Genomic DNA, 19085 nt, shown 5'->3' with positions numbered 1-19085 from the left:
CCAGTGATATGAATATTCATGCATCAATAATTTAAAAATAAAGCCAGCTCCATTTCTCATCTATTAATGAGCTATGACCTAGGATAATTCATCTTCTGTAACATTCCTCTAATTTTTAAAACTATAACAGCCTAAGCCTTAACTGAGGGGGAAGACCAATATACAGCTCGACGGTGGGAAATTGCAATTATCACACCATCTGTCCTTGTCTTTTACTGTAGAGACAACACTTTTTATTTCCCTGACTCTGACGTTACAAGAATAGAAGCTGTGGTTTCCTAGGTAGAGAAATCCACCTTATTGCAGCAAGCAAGGAAGTCAGCTTGTCTTATTCTCCCAGCGGGGCGAGTTTCACCACAGTCTACCTCTCATTCCCTCCAAAACGCAACAAATACAGCTACGAAATATTCAGCAGTCTTAAATGTCTCGTTTACTTTGTGGGCCTTTTGGTATTTACCCCAGAGGAAGAATCATCGCTGACAGATGCATTCACGGAAAGGGAAAATTCCCCACTCATAATTCAGGTAACTGCCACTCAGAACCTCACTAGTAACGATTTACAGAGCACTGTGTCAAAGGGGTGCACTCAGCGGCTATGGAGACTGCAAACTCAGAGTCAGCGCAAGAATTTGCTTACAGTGTCAGATGGCACCATACTGTCTTCTCAGTCCCTGAAAGGACACCCCTGAAAGATTATCAGTGGTTTTGACTATAAACAAGTTATTAAAAATTAAGACTAACAGAGAAACACACCCATAGCAATTATCAAGTGCTCAGCATGACAAGAAGTTGCCTAGGAAAGAGTATGTTTTGATTGTAGAATTAAGAAAATATCTTTTTAAAGAGATTTTTTCTTTATGCCAACCTTTTAGAAGTGAAGAACAAGATTTGTAAGGATGGATTAAAATGTGCTTTTTCCGTAACGCTAACATCTCTCTCCATTCTTCTCCCCAAATACGCGGCAGGTATTACTGCTACGTAAACAGACGTAAGATCCTTCCTCCCATGAATAGGCTGAAAACCAAATCACAATAGACTCTGGTCCATTCTTTCCCTTTTACTTGTTATTTATGAAAGAGGGGAGAAGCAGCCTTGCACCAGGTAGTCATAACAGATGGCTGGGATGTTGCCAAGATGGGAGGGAGTTATAGGGGACACAGAGGGCTGCACTGATGAGAAAGAGATTCCCAAAGGTTGGAAGGGCTAAAGTGCCAATTCTGTCCTCCGACACTTTCCTGTCTGTAACACGTGGCTCCACACCTGGGAGCCTCCACGGAGCCCGTGGGCGGCAGGGCCAGACTGTGAAGGCGGGCAGGCTGGGCACTTCCTACCTTCAGCACCACTTTTTTCTCTTCCAACTGGTCTGGCCTGCTTCCCCATCACACAGCTGTTCAAGCCGTCTTCCGCGTAACAGAATACTTAATATGCAGCTGACACAGACAATCTATCAGCATCAATAAAAGAGAAATCTGTCTTTGCTTCCCTGACCGAGAGCCTCTCAGAGAATGTTTGAGTTAGAAAGATCCAAATAGAACATTCATTCATTCATTAAAATGAATGCTTTCCGCCCTGGCCAGTTGGCTCAGTAGTAGAGCGTCGGCCTGGCGTGCAGAAGTCCCGGGTTCGATTCCCGGCCAGGGCACACAGGAGAAGCACCCATCTGCTTCTCCACCCCTCCCCCTCTCCTTCTTCTCTGTCTCTCTCTTCCCCTCCCACAGCCAAGGCTCCATTGGAGCAAAGATGGCCCGGGCGCTGGGGATGGCTCCTTGGCCTCTGCCCCAGGCGCTGGAGTGGCTCTGGTCGCAACAGAGCGACGCCCCGGAGGGGCAGAGCATCGCCCCCTGGTGGGCAGAGCGTCGCCGCCTGGTGGGCGTGCCAGGTGGATCCCGGTTGGGCGCATGTGGGAGTCTGTCTGACTGTCTCTCCCTGTTTCCAGCTTCAGAAAAATACAAAAAAAAAAAAAAAAAAAAAATGAATGCTTTCCTTCCATGACAGGCACTAGTCTAGGAAACAGGGAAAAAGTGGTCAACAAAGCAAATAATATTAACTAACCAATGTTAAGAGTAATAAAATTATTATATTGAAATTTTATATAGTGCTTTATACTCAAGGCACTGATAGCTAAAAGGGAAAATTTACATAATAAATTTTATATAGTTATATAAAATGAACTCTTATGGTCCTATAATAAGTTTTTGAGGTAGTGCTATTATTATGCCCATTTTGCAGATAAGAAAAGTGAGGTACAGAAAAGGTAAAGTAACGTGCTCAAGATAGCACAGCTAGTAAATGGTGGAGCCAGGATCTGAGCAGAAAATTGATGTTTTGGAGCCAATTCTGAGACATCAGTTAGTAACTGTCTTTCTCTGCCACTGTGGGTTCATCACGAAAACACATTTCTGAGTCTTCAAATAAATGACACTGATGATGGACCTTTGGGAACTATGACATGACAGGCAACAACAATGAATCTGGGGCAGCCTACCTGGCCTTCAAATCATACCATTAAACATTTGAAGCCTCATTTGAAGTTCGGACTTTCTTCTCCTACAGAAACCCTAGCTGCTGTAGCTCTGAGAGCTGACCAAAGCCTTCAGTAACTCTTCCATTTCCCACACGACCTTCATTTAAGAAGGACACACCTAGTCAGTTTCTTCCAATTTTAAGGAAGAAAAATCCCCATCAGCCAAATTTAATTCTATAGCAACCAAAAGTCCCTGAATAACTGTTGCTGTTTCCCAGGATAAGTCATCAACCATAGTGTCTCTCTATTCAAACTTGGCGGGTTGGTTTGAAAAAGAAGGGTGAGCAGCTGGTTCACACTACTGTCCACGAGAACTTATGACATGTAAGAAGGGAGATACATTTCAGAAATGGCAGTCAGTGCTGCCGTGCAGATGGGCTTGTAGATGGCCCTTCCAACTTTGAATAATCTCCCTAATTTATGTGTGAGCAAAACAAGGCAAAGATGCCTCATGCCCCCCTCTGACTTAGTACTCATCACTTTTATTTACTCGGGCAATACTTCATGGTCCAGTTAACTTCTTAATTAAAGGCAGCAAGATGTTCACGTTCCGTTCAAGTGGCATGGAAAAGACTGTTCCGTGTGCAGGGTGTTCAGCTGGGAGTTGAAGCTGCTCTGCTTACTGAGAAGAGACCACTGCAGCCCCGTCTGCTTTCTAAACGAACCAGAGAGACGGCTCTGCCCGGCACAACGAAATCGTCGGTGAAGCCTCCTCGGACAAAGCTTATGCTTGCCTGCCGTCCAATGCTACATTTGCGTGTGTGTCTCACAGGCAGAGGATGCCAAATCCACACTTCCACCTTTCTTCTCTATGTCTGCCTCCTCCCCATTCGTCGTCCACTGTGGTGAGAAAAATATAGATAAAATGGAGGCACATTCCAAGAAACTTGGGGTGGGGTATGGCTGTGGTAAGCCTGACCTCAGCCTTCGGAAGCCCTGAGGCTGCCATCCCTTGTCACCAAGCTTGCACACTATTTCAAAACCCAGACCACAAGGAGAAACTGAGGCAAGATAGATAGACAGAGAGAGACAAGAAGGGAGGAACAGGAGTCATGACTGACTACAACCCTAACACATCAACCTAATTTCTGGACTAGTGCATGATGAGATATACACATTCTCATTTCCATAAACCCAGATCTGCACCCTCCAGGACATTCAGGAGCTCATGACAGACACAAATGAAGAGGTTGGTGAGAGGCAATAGTGACTGGTGGAGACTGTGGCAAACTGAAGAACAAACATCTGTCCAAAGGAGGCAGTTGCTCCTCAGTGCCAGTCCTTAGGGATAGTGAACCATGGTGCCAGATTTCCTGGTTCCTCATGACACTCAGAAAATGTAGATTTTTTTTCTTCTTCAAGAAAACTGTGCCAGTAATCTACAAGTGCCAGAGCTAGCAAAACTTTTTAAGCAGACACATGAGAAAAAAGTGAAATTTGTCTTCCAAGGTGATTACTATCACACATTGGAAGAGGGTAACTCAGTGAAAGAAAAATTTGAAACTAAAAGCTATCAAATACGAAATGGATTTCCTCCATAGGCACTGAGTTTGTGACGAAGAAGATACTGGAGAAGAGGGTGCAAGGCCTTTCGGTTCCGAGGAAGTTCGAACGGCAGATGAGGTTTGACATACATGATGCTGATGATGTTGACAGTGAAAATGACCATTGTCGTCGTCATCATCATCCTCAGAAGAAGGGGGGCGAGAGTAGGAGTTACCAATTCTGGGACGCTCCCTTCATCTCAGCTTCTGTACAAAGCACTTCACAAATATTATCCTACTCAGTTACACCCAGCCAGGATGCAGGTGTTCGTATCATCTCAAGTGCCCAGGTAAAAGAAGATTTCCAAGTTAAGGAACTGCTCCGAGAACACTCATCTGTCCAGCAGAAGCACTGGTTGCCAACCAGGACCAGCAACAGAGCACATGAACTTCACCATGGAGTTAAGAGTGCCCTGGGTATAGGTAACTTCTAAGAACTCCATTTAGCTGTGATTTAATAATCCTATAAACAGGTTTTGACAGGTAGGCTATCTTACTATGTATGAGTTTTTTATAAGATAAAAATTTTTGAATGACAATATAAGTGCCCTTAAACCTTTTATAATAATTTTCTACTTGATTTTCTTAATTTCTTAATCTGTCATCCAACTTCTTCTTCTACCCTCTCCCCTCCTGAAGTTGTACATTCAGTACAATAACAATGGTAGGATCCGATACCCGCCCTCAAGTGTCGTTTGAAGTAAGGACAGAAACCCACTGTGCAACTTTCCCATTGCTGCAGACCTGGCACTTAAGGTACAATAACCTCTCATTCCCTTTCCCTTATCACTTTACGTCCAGTACGCGAAAGCGCCATCTAGTTCCAGCATGGTGGGAAGCAAGGGAGTAAGCCCCTCTGGATGAGTATGAGGCTGCCACTTTTGTCCAGAATGATACTTTGAGATAAAATATCTCCTCAGTATTCCGTCATTCAATCTATCTACCAGTAGCTCCATCAAAAAAAAAAAAAAAAAAAAAAAAAAAAAAGTATAGTTGTATTTAGCAATTAACAAGATGCCCATCACACTAAAATGGGGATTTAAATAGACTTTTTGGGCATTATAACCCTTAAATTTACAGATTTCTGTCATAATGCATTCAAGTGGTAATTGTAGGGACAGGCTGGTTTTCGGATGTGACGGAAGAACAGTTAATTCAGCGTGTGTCCTTTTCCAATCTATTTTCTGTGTGGCACGATACTTGACCCCTCAAACGCTATGCATCCCATGGCTAACACAAGAAGGTCCCGGGGTTTCTTTGTATTCCCAGGGGGAAGTTTTTATAGAAGTGAACAATGTTCTGATCAATTTATCTTCCGAAGTGAATACTATCACACCAATCAATTCGTCGTGACTTTACCAGGGTTGCAACCTTCCGTAATGAAATCGGATATAGCATGACACGTTGTGTGGACTGCTTAACCAATCCCAGTTCCTCTCGTATCAATGAAATAAAAAAAAAAAACAACAAAATGAAGTCAAGTGCTGCTTTATTAGTTATCCTCATCCAGGGGGGGCTGAGTCATCTTGGTCAACTAGACCCTGAGAAACCAGGAGGCGTCCTAAACAATAGAAGCAGCCATGAAACTATGGAGAAATGATACTGCAGGTGATTCTACAGGGAAGAGCCTTCCAGGGGTCTAGGAGCAATGGTTCATCAGAAAACCCAAGAAGCTGAAGATGCCCGGTGGGGAATGGGAAGCTGCTACATGTGAGATGCACAGGAGCATCCGTGGGGTTATGATTCAGCAAGTACAGTGAATTCGACTGTCTGCCCAACAGTCATTCCCAAGACCTCCTTTGCTACCAGAAGCCCAATTTTGGCAATTATCTCTGTGCTTGAGGGAAGCAGAGCCCTATAAACTAAGTCACCAGCTTCTAGTGTTAACTCTTTTATCTTTCTGATACAACATGTATGTTTTCACTTTTTGTGACAATTCAAAATGAGACTTAACCCCACCTTTGTTGTCATGCCCGTATGTTATTCTGCAGTCCCTTCTCTGTGGTCTGATGTCATCTACAAGGAAACTAGTCAAGGTCTATGCCCTGAGCCACTTCTAATCTCTCTCCCCAGCCCAACCAGGACAAGTCCGATTGCAGGCAAAAACAAGAGATGGTTAAAAAAGGTTGTTGATAGAATGACATACACCATATATTCTTAAAATTATTCAGATAGGCAAACTGTCTGATTCTATTGATAGGAAGTTCTAAGAAATGCGAGAAAATGTCTGGGACAGAAAGCAGACCAGCTGTTGCTTGGGGTAGGGTGAGGGAAGTAGGGCGGGTACTTCAGGATGAAGGCCTGGAGAAATGCTTTGGGGTGACACATGCTCATGATCTCAACCATGGTGATGATGTCACAAGTATATACATATGTGAATACTTAGCAGATTGCATACTTGAAATATGTGTCATTTATTCCATATCAGTCATAGCTCAAAAAGCTCTTGAATTTTTAAATATTATCTAGATATATTTACTGTTACTATATTATCTAAAGGAAAAAAGTACAGCATAGCATGCAAAGCATGGTTTTGTTAAAATATATATATATATATATACCAGGGGTCCCCAAACTTTTTGCACAGGGGGCCAGTTCACTGTCCCTCAGACCGTTGGAGGGCTGCCACATACAGAGCTCCTCTCACTGACCACCAGTGAAAGAGGTGTCCCTTCCAGAAGTGCGGCGGGGGCCAGATAAATGGCCTCAGGGGGCTGGGCCTGTGGGCCGTAGTTTGGGGACGTCTGATATATACTCATGGTAGATGGCAGAAAAAAATACAGTAAATTGTTAGCAGTGCTTGCTCCTGCAAGATAAATTTAAGGGATGCTTTCATTTTTAATGATTCATTACTTGATTACACAAATATCTATTGAGCACATATGACGTGCCATAGATTTAGCAACAGGGCTGAGGAATGTAGTAGAGAAAATCCAGACCATCTCTTGCTCTTCCAAATTTATATTCTTAAGCAAATAAGAATGGCAAATGATGACAGTTATGGGGTGGGAGGGGGGAGAAGCAGGGTGCTGTCTATACATAGCTGTTGTGCTAAATGGATTGAATGACAGGGGTCTTTCTAACATGGTGATATTTGAACTGAGACCAGGCCGACCAGAAGGAGCCTTGCATGAGAAAACATCTTGTACAGAATTTTATAGGCTCTAGTGAGAAGTTTCCATTTTATTTCAGGTGCAAGGGGAATCCAATGGAGAATCTTTTGCAAAGGGGTGGAGTGTCTTGACATTTTGAAAAGACTACTTCAGCTGCAATTTGGATCATCTTGGCTAAGAGTAAATGGCAGCAGAAAGAGGGGAGACTCCTTCAGCGATACAGTAAGAGAGGATGGTGGCTTGAACTGGCGGTGGCATATAATGGTGAACAGACGGACTGGGCACATGTTTTGGGTAGAGCTCACAGGACTTAATGATTCCATTTATTATATATACATATGTGTATGCATATATAATATTTTCTTCAGTTGGAAGATATTTATTTTTTTAAAAGAAACATAAGGCTAAAAAGCTTTATTTATTTACTGTGTTTTTGAAAGGAAAAATGCTTTCTTAAGGACATGAAAAAACTGAATTTTAACACTTTATTTTCTTTAAATGGTTATTTAAAGAAAGCATTCAATGTAACTCACTGGTTTTTTTTTTAGTATTAAAATAATTTTTTGACATCATCATTATTTTTTAATCTTCCAATTAAATCTTTGAGTTGTGGTCTGAAGACTCTTTTCTGGAAGGCTGGCTGAAACATTTGCTGAAAGTCCAATCCTTGCCGTGAGTCTGAGCTACACCAGATGCCCTTTTCCAAGTCTAAAACACATTTTCCAACTCACTTATACGGATCTAGTTCCACACCACATTATCCACATTTCAGGATATTTTACTCAACACATATGAACTATTCTATGACCTTAAAATCTGCTCTCCTGGACCACACTCAATCTAGCTAGACCATTTATATATTTATAAAAATATCACTAATATAGGTTAGAGAAACTGGGAAACTACAGTCTTTAGCCTATTTTTGGTGTCCCTCGAGTTTTCATATTTGAAAGGTTGTAAAAAAGAAAATAAAACCTAAAATTTTTACTATCTGGCCAATACCGTTAGTGAAAAAATGGCCCATCCAAACTAATGTGTTAACTAGTTTAATCTAGATAAGATTATTAATCTAACATGCAACTAGTAATGCAAATTGATGTTTAAACTAACCAACTTGGCAGGATGAGAGATGCAGAGATCAAGAGCAACTCATAAACCAGGTATTTCTGAAATGCTCTAAATCAACTATCTCCATTCAGTCCAAACAGAATTGCCACCGTCACCTCCTCATTATGGTTTCATCTTATTCCTCCTTCTAGGATCCAGCTTCCCCAGAGACAATGGGTCTGTTTTACAGTACTCTTACTACTTTAAGTGCCCAAGCCAGTATGCCGTGTGTTTCAGTTAAATTTTATAATCACTGGGTGGATACACTGATTTGCTCCTTCTGATGATTTTAATATCATGTTTCCTCTCTTTTACTAGGCACACAAGGAGAGACATGTATTGGCAATTCAGTAGTTGCTCTGAGCTTCATACAGCCCAGTAGTTTAGATTGTATTCAGGTAAAATTGCCCGCTACATCCAGGTGCTGAATTTCATTAATTACCCAAATCAATGCACACGATGCAAAAGACACTTCAGGGAACTTTTCCGTTCCTCTTCACTTGCAGGTGGACAGGGATCAATCCAGGCAAAGCCAATGTATTAATAATCCCTTCTAACCAGCGCGTTCCACCACCCAACAAAAGACAAAAAAACAACAACAAAAAACAAAGAAACAGAAACCAACCAAAAAAATCACTCACGAACAAAAATTAATTTTGATAAGATTGGCTGATAAAAAACCAGGCATCTAGGAATCACTTCTGTCATGGCAAACGAGAAAAAAGGAGAGAAAAAACTGACTGTCGGGACTGGTTAACAAGAAGTGTCAGCATTACCATTCCGAGTGGAAATCCTCTCCCTGCCGCTTCATAACTATGCGGCTTCGGATGTACTACTTTAACCAAGGGTCAGTTCTTTAACTGAGCTGGGATTACACTCAAGACTTCAGATTCGAACGCATCTCATTAGCAATATGATCACCTCCCACGCCACCCTTCATACTCAGCTGATGGCAGGGTAGCTGTCCCCACACAGACACCAAAGGAACAATAATTCCTTCTTTCAGCAGAAACTTACTGGCCGGGACTGGATTTCTTTGGCGTAGAGAGGCTGCAAGAATTCTGAGTCTCCTTCTAGCTTTAGACCTTTTTCTGTGATTCTCAAATTTCCCATTCCATCCTGAAACAGAGGCACAGAGATAACAGGAAAATGCAATTAGTCAAAATTTCAAAATACCTGAGGCTTTCAAATATTGAAACAAAGGTTTGCCCCCCCCCCTCCTTTTTTATAAGAGAGTATAATGAAGGAGGTTGGGTCCAAACAAATACTTAAAGTACTAGGAGGCATGGTTCAGTGCAATTATGTATACTGCCCTCTTTGCTCACTTATTGTAAGGAAATTCTATTCCAAGCAATCTGCAATGTCCCGTCATTCACATGCCCAGATGAAGAATGCCCTTTCCTCTAGGCACTGCAGACAGAATGCAGGCATGAGATGAGTCAGAAGAGAGAAGAGGATGATCCCCCAGGTTAAAGGGGAAGATCCTGAAACTCAATGCAGAAACCACAAACTGGCAGTCTGTTGGTCAAATCCAGCCTTTGGACATGGTCTGTGTGGCTCACTACACATTTAAGCAGTCAAATTAGAAACTAACCCTTTTACCAATAGTTTATTATAGAAATATTAAAACATATACAAGAGTAGAAAGAATAAAAAGCAAACATTTATGCAATCAACAATTATCAATTTATGTCTATTGTTATCTGTAACAGTCACCACACCACCCCTCCTTTATTTAAAATTAACCATAATATCATTGCCACACTGAAAAAAAACCCCACATCGTCAAATATCAAGTGTCAGTGTTTGGGCTTCATGGATATTTATTTTACCTCCTTGTTTATTTGAATCAAGTTCTATATAATACCATTGGTTGATACATGAAATGCTAGGTCATCTCCTAAAATCTCCTAAGTCAGTTTCATTCACATAAACACACACACACACACACACACACAAAGATTTGATAAATTAAATGTATCATTTTTCTAACAGCATTGCCCAAAGTTTAGATCTTGCTGATTACCATAATTTCATATCATGTGCTCCCCTGTGCCTCACATTTCCTGTAAATTGGTAGTTAAATCAAGAGGCTTAATCAGATTCAGACTCAGTGTTCTAGAAAGAATGCATCCCAGGAAACGGAGTATCGTAGTTTTCTATTGCTACCATCACAAATAACCACAAACTCAAGGGCTTAAGACAACACAGACGTCACCTCTTACAGTTCTGTATGTTAGAAGTCTGCCCCAGCACTTGAAAGACTAAAATCAAGGTGTCAGCAGGCTGCTGCATTTCTTTCTGGAGGCTTTAGGGGAGAATTTCTTGATTTTTTCTAGCTTCTGGAGGCTGCCCACATCCCTGGGCTTGTGGCCCCCTCTACCTTCAAAGTCAGCAATGGCTGGTTGCATTTTTCTCACATCTAGCCACTCTGGAAAGTCTCCTGTCTCCCTCATCCACACCTGGATAATCCAGAATAATCTTCCAATTTTAAGATCACCTATTAGCAACCATAATTTCATCTGTAGCCTTAATCTCCCCTTGCCATGTAATGTACCATATTCACGGGTTCTGAGATTAGGACACTGACATGTTTGAAGTCGAGGGCATTTTTCTGCCTATCACATGTGGTGTCACTCTATCAAGAGGCATGTGATGTGTTTTGCTGTAGTGTCATCAGCCATTGGTGATCTTTGCCAAGAGGATCCATAATTTCACTAGCAATTTAAAATGGGTGATAAAATATTTCCATAATTTCTTCTGATTTTGTTAGCTACCATGTTCTATCAAGAGAAATTGCATGTCAACAACTATACATTTATCCTAAATTACAGTTTATGTTGGAGCTTGACAGATGTTGAGTTTTTCCTCCTTTATTTATTGATCTTCAAAATATTAATTTGCTTAAGATCCTCCAAAGATGACGAATGACATTTTTAGTTCTTACACATTCCTATGTTTTTTCTCTGTCTTTCTCGCTCTTGAGCTCCAAGAGCCCTTCTTTTGCCTCTGTAACTTGTCCCTTCTACTTCTGTGACTTTCTAAATAAACTTTCGCTTGTATTAATAAACAAACAAATGCCACAATGAATATTTTCATTTGTTTCACTTCAGGACAGTTTTTACCTGGACTGATATTCTCACTGTCCTATCCTTGCTCAGTGGGGGTTTCTTCCAGTTGACTCCTGAGTCCTTTTAATGTCACCTGGTAGTCTTTAATGGCCCATAGCTTCTGGCATGACAAGCTGTTCCAGGGTTGCCTTACACGTGCACAGCCCCAGGCCTAGAGGCGGCCATTGTTAGTAGAAGGCCTTGGTTCATTCTGACGGGAACTGGTATTTAAAGATGACAATGCTCACTGCTACTGAATTGGCCCTGGTTCCCAAGGCCAGAGCTAGAAATAAGTGGTGTTTTTAAATAGAAAACATCATGAGTTCACATGAAACTTCAGTTCAAATCAGGATTTGAAGGTTTTCATCTAAGTTAATAGGTCTTACAATGTTATTACCTTTATTCCATACTAACAATGCATGTTCTCAATACCACAGCCATGATACTCACTTTTTTTGGGGGGGGGGTGAGAGGAGGGGACATTTTGAGGCAGACTTCCTTCTGTATGTTCCCCGATCTAAATCCACTAGCAACCCTGTCTGGGACCGATGCTTGAGTTCTGAGCTATTTTTAGCACCCGAGGCTCACTCAGGGGCCAATCAAGCTATTCTCAGTGCCCAGGGCCACACTCAAACCAATTGAGCCACTGGCTGTGGGAAGAGAAGAGATAGAGAAAGGAGAGATGGAGAGAGAGAGAAGCAGATGGTTGCTTCTCAACTGTGTGCCCTAACCTGGAATCAAACCCTTAACGTTCCATATGCCAGGACAATACTCGAGCCACTGAGCCACCAGCCAGGGCCATGATCATTCGATTTAACCTACAGTATACACAGGACAGTTTCAGAACATGAATGCCACTGCCATAGTAACACTATGATTAAAAAAAATTCAAAATTTGTCTTTTAAAAGTATTTAAAAACTATATCCTACTAGAAAATTACAGCGACATTCCTGGGTTTCAAAGTCACTTGAAATAGCTCCATTCTGTGCAGTTATGCCATGAACCTGGTGTCAATGAGGCTTAATTGTTTCTTTTTTATTTCTCCTTTGAGTTTTTCATGACCACTTTTTTAAAAAAAATCTAACATTTGTATGAATTTGTAAACTATTTATATAGTACCAAAGTCAAATCTACAGAACAAGAGATAGTCAAAAAAGTTTAGGATCCTTTCTGGTCCTGCCATGGTCTCCCTTCTCAGTGCAGGTTCTCCAGAGAAATAGAACCAACAGAATGAGTGTGTGTGTGTGAGATTGTGTGCGCACGCATGCGCACATATGTCCACACACACACACACACTCTCATTCATTTAATTTAAGGAATTGGTTTTTGCAATTATGAAGGCTGACAAGTCCCAAGATCCGCAGGCAGCCAGCTGGAAACTCATCTTAAGAAAATAAATCATATATACACACACACACACACACTCAGATGTAAATGCTTTTAAAATTTTCCTATTTTCCAATAACATGAGGAAATGGAATGATTTGAATAAAAACAATCCAGGTTTACGGCTTCTTGTGAAGAACAAATTCCTGACAAGTCTGAGCTACTGTGTGCCCTCAGCGGCAGGTGAGCAGCCGTCCCGGGCTGCCTGAACCATGCTCTCGAGTTCACCACAGTCTCCACCCAGCCCATTCCACCCTCGGCTCAGACCGCGGCACCGTCTCACTCGAGTCCAGCTGGCACCTCCACACGTCCAGTACAGACGCCACATGGCGGGGGTGGGGGTGGTGAATAACTGAGTACAGAACGGGCACTCTCCCCGCCCCTCCGTCAGAGCAGCACTGCGGGCTGTGGACGAGAACTCATCTTTCAGGGCAATATTGTTCTTTCATGGGTAGCATGCCAGCTGTACGTTTCTATTTTTGCTGCTTGTGGGGACTGCTCTGCCAAGAGCGCTCCAGACTGGGCATTCAAACCCGGTGTGAGCGGCAACAGGCTGGAGGGCATGCTCACATCACACCAGCAGGAGGGACAATCCCAGGCACGGCCAACATACGACCCGTGGGCCGAATCCGGCTGGTGTAATGAGTTTATGTGGCCCGCGATTAAATTTTTAATATTCTCCGCATGATGCACTGTGGAAATGAAATAAGTGGTACTTTTAAATAATTATACATAAACTACGAGATCTAACTATTATACAACAATGAGAGTTAAATTCTCAGCAACTCAGAAGCGGAAGCGTCTTTGATTATTAGAAATCGAGATATTTAAGAAGATACGCACAAAAGAATTGCGCGTGTGACTAATCTAGGGTTAACTTCCAATAATTGGTTGAATGGATTCGCAATACTTCTTTATTTTTTAAAAAAATTTCATTATAAAGATTTACAACTTTTGACTCTGTGCAATTTTTATAAGCAAATGAATAATGGGAAATACAGAAATTTTAAAAAACTTGCCAAGGAATATTTAGTAATCCAGCTCAGTTTATATTTGTGAACAAATTTTATCTTTAATGAATCTAAATAAAAGTACAAGATCAAGACTGAATGATTTATATTTGGATGATATGTTAAGAAAAGCTACAAGTATAGAGCGAGATATTAAAAAAAAAATAGGCGATGCAAAGCGCCTCAACGCGTCACATTAGTTTTTTTGTTAATTTGTTATACTAAATTACTTACATTTATTCATAAACAAATTACATAATAAAATTGTTTGCTTACATAAATTTTTTTTTCATTCTTAAATGCTTTATTCTTTTTTTATTAATTTTAATGTGGTAATATTGATAAATTAGGGTACTGTTCAGAGAAAACATCTTCAGATTATTTTGACATTTGATTATGTTGCATACCCCTCACCCAAAGTCAAATTGTCTTCTGTCACCTTCTATCTGGTTTTCTTTGTGACCCTCTCCTCCCCCCACCCCTCCCTCTCCTTCCTCCCCCCCTCCCCACCCCTGTTACCATCACATTCTTGTCCATGTCTCTGAGCCTCATTGTTACGTCTCATCTATGTACAGATTCATATAGTTCTTAGTTTTTTCTGATTTACTTATTTCACTGCATATAATGTTATCAAGGTCCATCCATGTTATTGTAAATCAGCTGTTCCCAACCTGTGGGTCGCGACCCCGGCGGGGGTTGAACGACCAAAACACAGGGGTTGCCTAAAGCCATCGGAAATACATATTTTAAATGATCCGATATCATCATTTCTTATGGCTGAGTAGTATTCCATAGTATATATGTACCAAAGCTTTTTAATCCACTCGTCCTCTGACGGACACTTGGGCTGTTTCCAGATCTTCACTATTGTGAACAACGCTGCCATAAACATGGGGGTGCATTTCTCCTTGTGGAACAGTTCTATGGTGTTCTTAGGGTATATTCCTAACAGTGGGATAGCTGGGTCAAAATGCAGTTCGATTTTCAGTTTTTTGAGGAATCTCCATACTGTTTTCCACAGTGGCTGCACCAGTCTGCATTCCCACCAGCAGTGCAGGAGGGTTCCCTTTTCTCCATATCCTCGCCAGCACTTATTCTGTGTTGTTTTGTTGATGAGCGCCATTCTGACTGGTGTGAGGTGATATCTCATTGTGGTTTTAATTTGCATTTCTCTAATGATTAGTGATGTTGAGCATTTTTTCATATGCCTATTGGCCATCTGTATGTCCTCTTTGGAGAAGTGTCTATTCATTTCTTTTGCCCATTTTTGATTAGATTGTTTGTCTTCCTGGTGTTCAGATTTACAAGTTCTTTATAAATTTTGGTTATTAACCCCTTATCAGACGTATTGTCAAATATGTTCTCCCATTGTGTAGTTTGTCTTTTTATTCTGTTCTTACTGTCTTTAGCTGTGCAAAAGCTTTTTAGTTTGATATAGTTCTATTTGTTTATACTGTCTTTTATTTCACTTGCTCATGGAGATAAATCAGCAAATATATTGCTGTGAGAGATGTTGGAGAGCTTACTGCCTATGTTTTTTTCTAAGATGCTTATAGTTTCATGACTTACATTTAAGTCTTTTATCCATTTTGAGTTTATTTTTGTGAATGGTGTAAGTTGGTGGTGTAGTTTCATTTTTTTGCATGTAGTTGTCCAATTTTACCAACACCATTTATTAAAGAGGCTGTCTTTACTCCATTGTATGCTCTTACCTCCTTTGTCAAATATCAGTTGTCCATAGAGCTGTGGGTTTATTTCTGGGTTCTCTGTTCTGCTCCATTGATCTACATGCCTTTTCTTATGCCAGTACCAGGCTATTTTGAGTACAATGGCCTTGTAGTATAACTTGATATCAGGAAGTGTGATACCTCCCACTTTATTTATTTTTTTTAAGATCACTGAGGCTATTCATGTTCTTTTTTGGTTTCATATAAATTTTTGGAATATGTAATCTATCTATATCTTTAAAGTATCTCATTGGTATTTTAATTAGTATTGCATTGAATTTATAAATTTCTTTGGGTAATATAGACATTTTAATGATGTTTATTCTTCATTTTTTCTAAATTACTTATATTTATTCATAAACAAATTACTTAATAAAATTCTGTTTGCTTACACAAATCGTTTTTGTATTTAACATTTTTTAACTTTAATATTTTGTCCGGCCAGTGAAAAAAGTTCTCTTTCTAATCTGGCCTGGGGGCAAAAACTGTTGGCCACGCCTGGATAATCCACAATAAAAAGAAAAAATGAAAAGCAAAACCCACCTAGACACTTCTCCCTCCCCCCTACAGTACATACGTAGGTCTTCTATCCTTGACATTTACGGACAACTCAGTATGTCCTGATCACTGCGCCCTCTCCTTCCCGTACTTTATCTCACTTTCTTTACTATTACTGAAAACTACCATGTCGCAGGGGAATAATTACGTAAATGTGAAAGCATATGGCTATAGACATGTGAAACAGAGTTGTCAAGTTATAAAAAACAATAATAACAGACACTAAACATTTCATGTTAAAAGGGCAATTACATATGCTATAATAGAACACTAGGTAGCTCTTATGAAGAAATATATATTTAAGAACATAGATAAATGTTTATTACCCATTATTAAGAAAAACAATTAAGCAAATATATAAATATGTATACTTTATATACATATATTCTATATATATTCTATCACTATATATACATTCATAGACATATATACATACATATAAGTGCACATAACAGGAAAAGTTATAGAAGAAAATCTACTTAAAAGTTAATAATAAATATCTTTGTATGAACGGTATATAAGTAATTTCTATTATCTTTTATCTGTAATTTCTGATTTTCTATAAATACTAATTGTAATTTTAAAAAACTCTAAAGTTTATAAATAAAGTTCTCATCACTGATTTCTTTTAAAAATCAACATTTATAAAGAATCTACACCATTTTATATGAAGGGCTGTACATATAACCTCATGTCATCTGCTCAATCACCCTATGAGATAGACATTAATTTTTATATTATACATGGGAGAAAACTTATTGGTAAGTAACTTTCATGATATCACATAGCTAATCAATGACAGAATCAGGGATTTGAACCTAAGTCCTTCCAATTTCCTCCCAGACGATGTACTCTTAGTCATTATTCCAACCAGACTGAGTGTATGCAAAAGCCATGTCTTTAAGCTCTCTGCTAGATTTCCTAATGCCTCTTTGATTTTCACTTATTTGGTGAGCATACTCAGCAATAGTAGAGTGTGACATCTTCAACCTCAAGGCAAACATCACCAATTTTTTATTTGATCTTCCCAGGTCTAGAGGCTCCTTATTACAACCTAAATGCCTCTCATGCTCAGGAACATGAGCAGAATGAATCCCCTGCTATTTCTGGAAAGACCACTCGGTGCATACAGGAGTCCCTTGGTACCCATGGGGGTCTGCTCACAGCGCCACGCCCCCCCAGGGATGCCGAAATCCATGCTCAAGTCCCTTGTATAAAATGGACTAATGACAAGAAAGAGTCTGTACATGTTCAGCCAGACACAATCATGGTAGGCCTGATTACATACATGTGTCAGAAACAGGTAATATTTTTTCCCACATATTTTCAATCCATGGATTGTTGAATCTGCTGATGCAGAACCCCAGATGGGGAAGGTCAGCTGGAATGGTGTGAGGCGAGCCATGGAGAGTCATGAAACCAAAAAGTCCCTCTCAGTTCTGTCCTCTGAGACAGTTTACCCCGCAGGCGGCACAGAGCCAGAGAAGAATAGTAAAAGAGGTACCAGAATGATTCAAGTTTGAGAAACAATTCTTTAATCTGACAGTCTTTTTTTTTTTTTCATTTTTCCGAAGCTGGAAACGGGGGGCAGTCAGACTCCCGCATGCGACCGACCGGGATCCACTCGGCATGCCCACCAGGGGGCGATGCTTTGCCCCTCTGGGGCGTCGCTCTGTTGTGTCCAGAGCCATTCTAGCGCCTGAGGCAGAGGCCACAGAGCCATCCCCAGCGCCCGGGCCATCTTTGCTCCAGTGGAGCCTTGCTGCGGGAGGGGAAGAGAGAGACAGAGAGAAAGGAGAGGGGGAGGGGTGGAGAAGCAAATGGCTGCCTCTCCTGTGTGCCCTGGCCGGGAATCGAACCCAGGACTCCTGCATGTCAGGCTGACGCTCTACTGCTGAGCCAACCGGCCAGGGCCCTGACAGTCATTTAACTCCTTTGCAATAGCAACTGAACCTTTGCTGAAATCCCCGATTTGTTAGAGAGCTCACTACAAACTGGACAAGGCAAATCTCCAGCATTCCTTCCATCTATACCTTCTCCCTAGTCTTGTGCCTCATCCCTTTCTTTTTCCAGTCCCCTTCGCAGTCCTCAGTTCTGCTGGAAGGTATGTGGTGGGAAAGGCCTACCCATGTAAATTTTCATTAATGGCTTCTATTTCCAAAACATAATAGAAAAGCAGATTAGAGGAGCCAACTGGTGTGTTCCCTCATTAGAGAGTCTCCTTTATCCCCTTGTAACAATCACACTGGATTTGATACACATCAGAACAGCTTGAGAAGAGCCTCATTTAAACCATTTCACCTTGAACTGCATAAGATGCTGTGGATATTAGTGAGGCTTTAGGTCAGTTTTGAAGCAAAACTTCCCTCCTGGTAAGAGGCATCTAGGAGTTATTTCCAAAGTAATTAGAAAGCAACGGACCATTTTTGCCCCTCCACTAAAGGCAAAACGTCAATATGCTTACAGGAAAGCATGAAAATTCTAGCAGCAAGATCGCTGGGCTTGGACGGAGCCAGCACTGTCCAGTGAATGGTCCCAGAGTCTATAAAGTGCACAGGGACAGCACTAGTGGGAGGCCAGGATCCCACTGTCATCACAGTGAGGGGACAGATGTGCTGTTCTACACTCTGTGCTATCTCCAGTGCCTGCCCCCATGCCTGGCAGGTAGGAGTTCTCACGCAAACCACACTCTTTACCCAGTCTACTTTAGGGCGGCCCTCTGTAAGGTTTTTCGGGGGGCAGTAGGACCGAGGGGCAAGGGCAGAGGAGTAGAAGGTAGAGTCTTTCTCTCCAGTCTAGTCCAAGGGTTATGGCATTTGCTCTTCATCTGGTCCAGACTGGCAAGCTGAGTGTTGCTAATGGACAGTTTTTTATAAGGTGCACGTGGAATAAATAAAGGGACTTCCGAGTGGCAGGACCATAGACTGAAACATTAATTTGTTTCCTTGTTCATATCGCTCCTGCTGACAACCCCTGGCCCTTTGCATCACCATTTCAAACAGGTT

General features: G+C 41.1%; 1 protein-coding gene across 3 annotated transcripts in view; it reads right to left on the bottom strand.

The window, feature by feature from the left end:
* LOC136377638 (delta-sarcoglycan) overlaps positions 1-19085 on the bottom strand; it is a 427945-nt gene that overhangs the window by 199465 nt on the left and 209395 nt on the right. For all 3 annotated transcript variants that reach the window (XM_066344714.1, XM_066344713.1, XM_066344715.1), the window contains exon 3: positions 9306-9407. In XM_066344714.1, the coding sequence (XP_066200811.1) occupies positions 9306-9407 (102 nt within the window). The remainder of the gene's footprint in view (positions 1-9305; positions 9408-19085) is intronic.

This window comes from Saccopteryx leptura, chromosome 6 (genome assembly GCF_036850995.1).
Source record: "Saccopteryx leptura isolate mSacLep1 chromosome 6, mSacLep1_pri_phased_curated, whole genome shotgun sequence".
NCBI lineage: Eukaryota > Metazoa > Chordata > Mammalia > Chiroptera > Emballonuridae > Saccopteryx > Saccopteryx leptura.
Note: the sequence above shows the minus strand (reverse complement) of the source record. Positions and strands in the feature narration are given on the sequence as shown.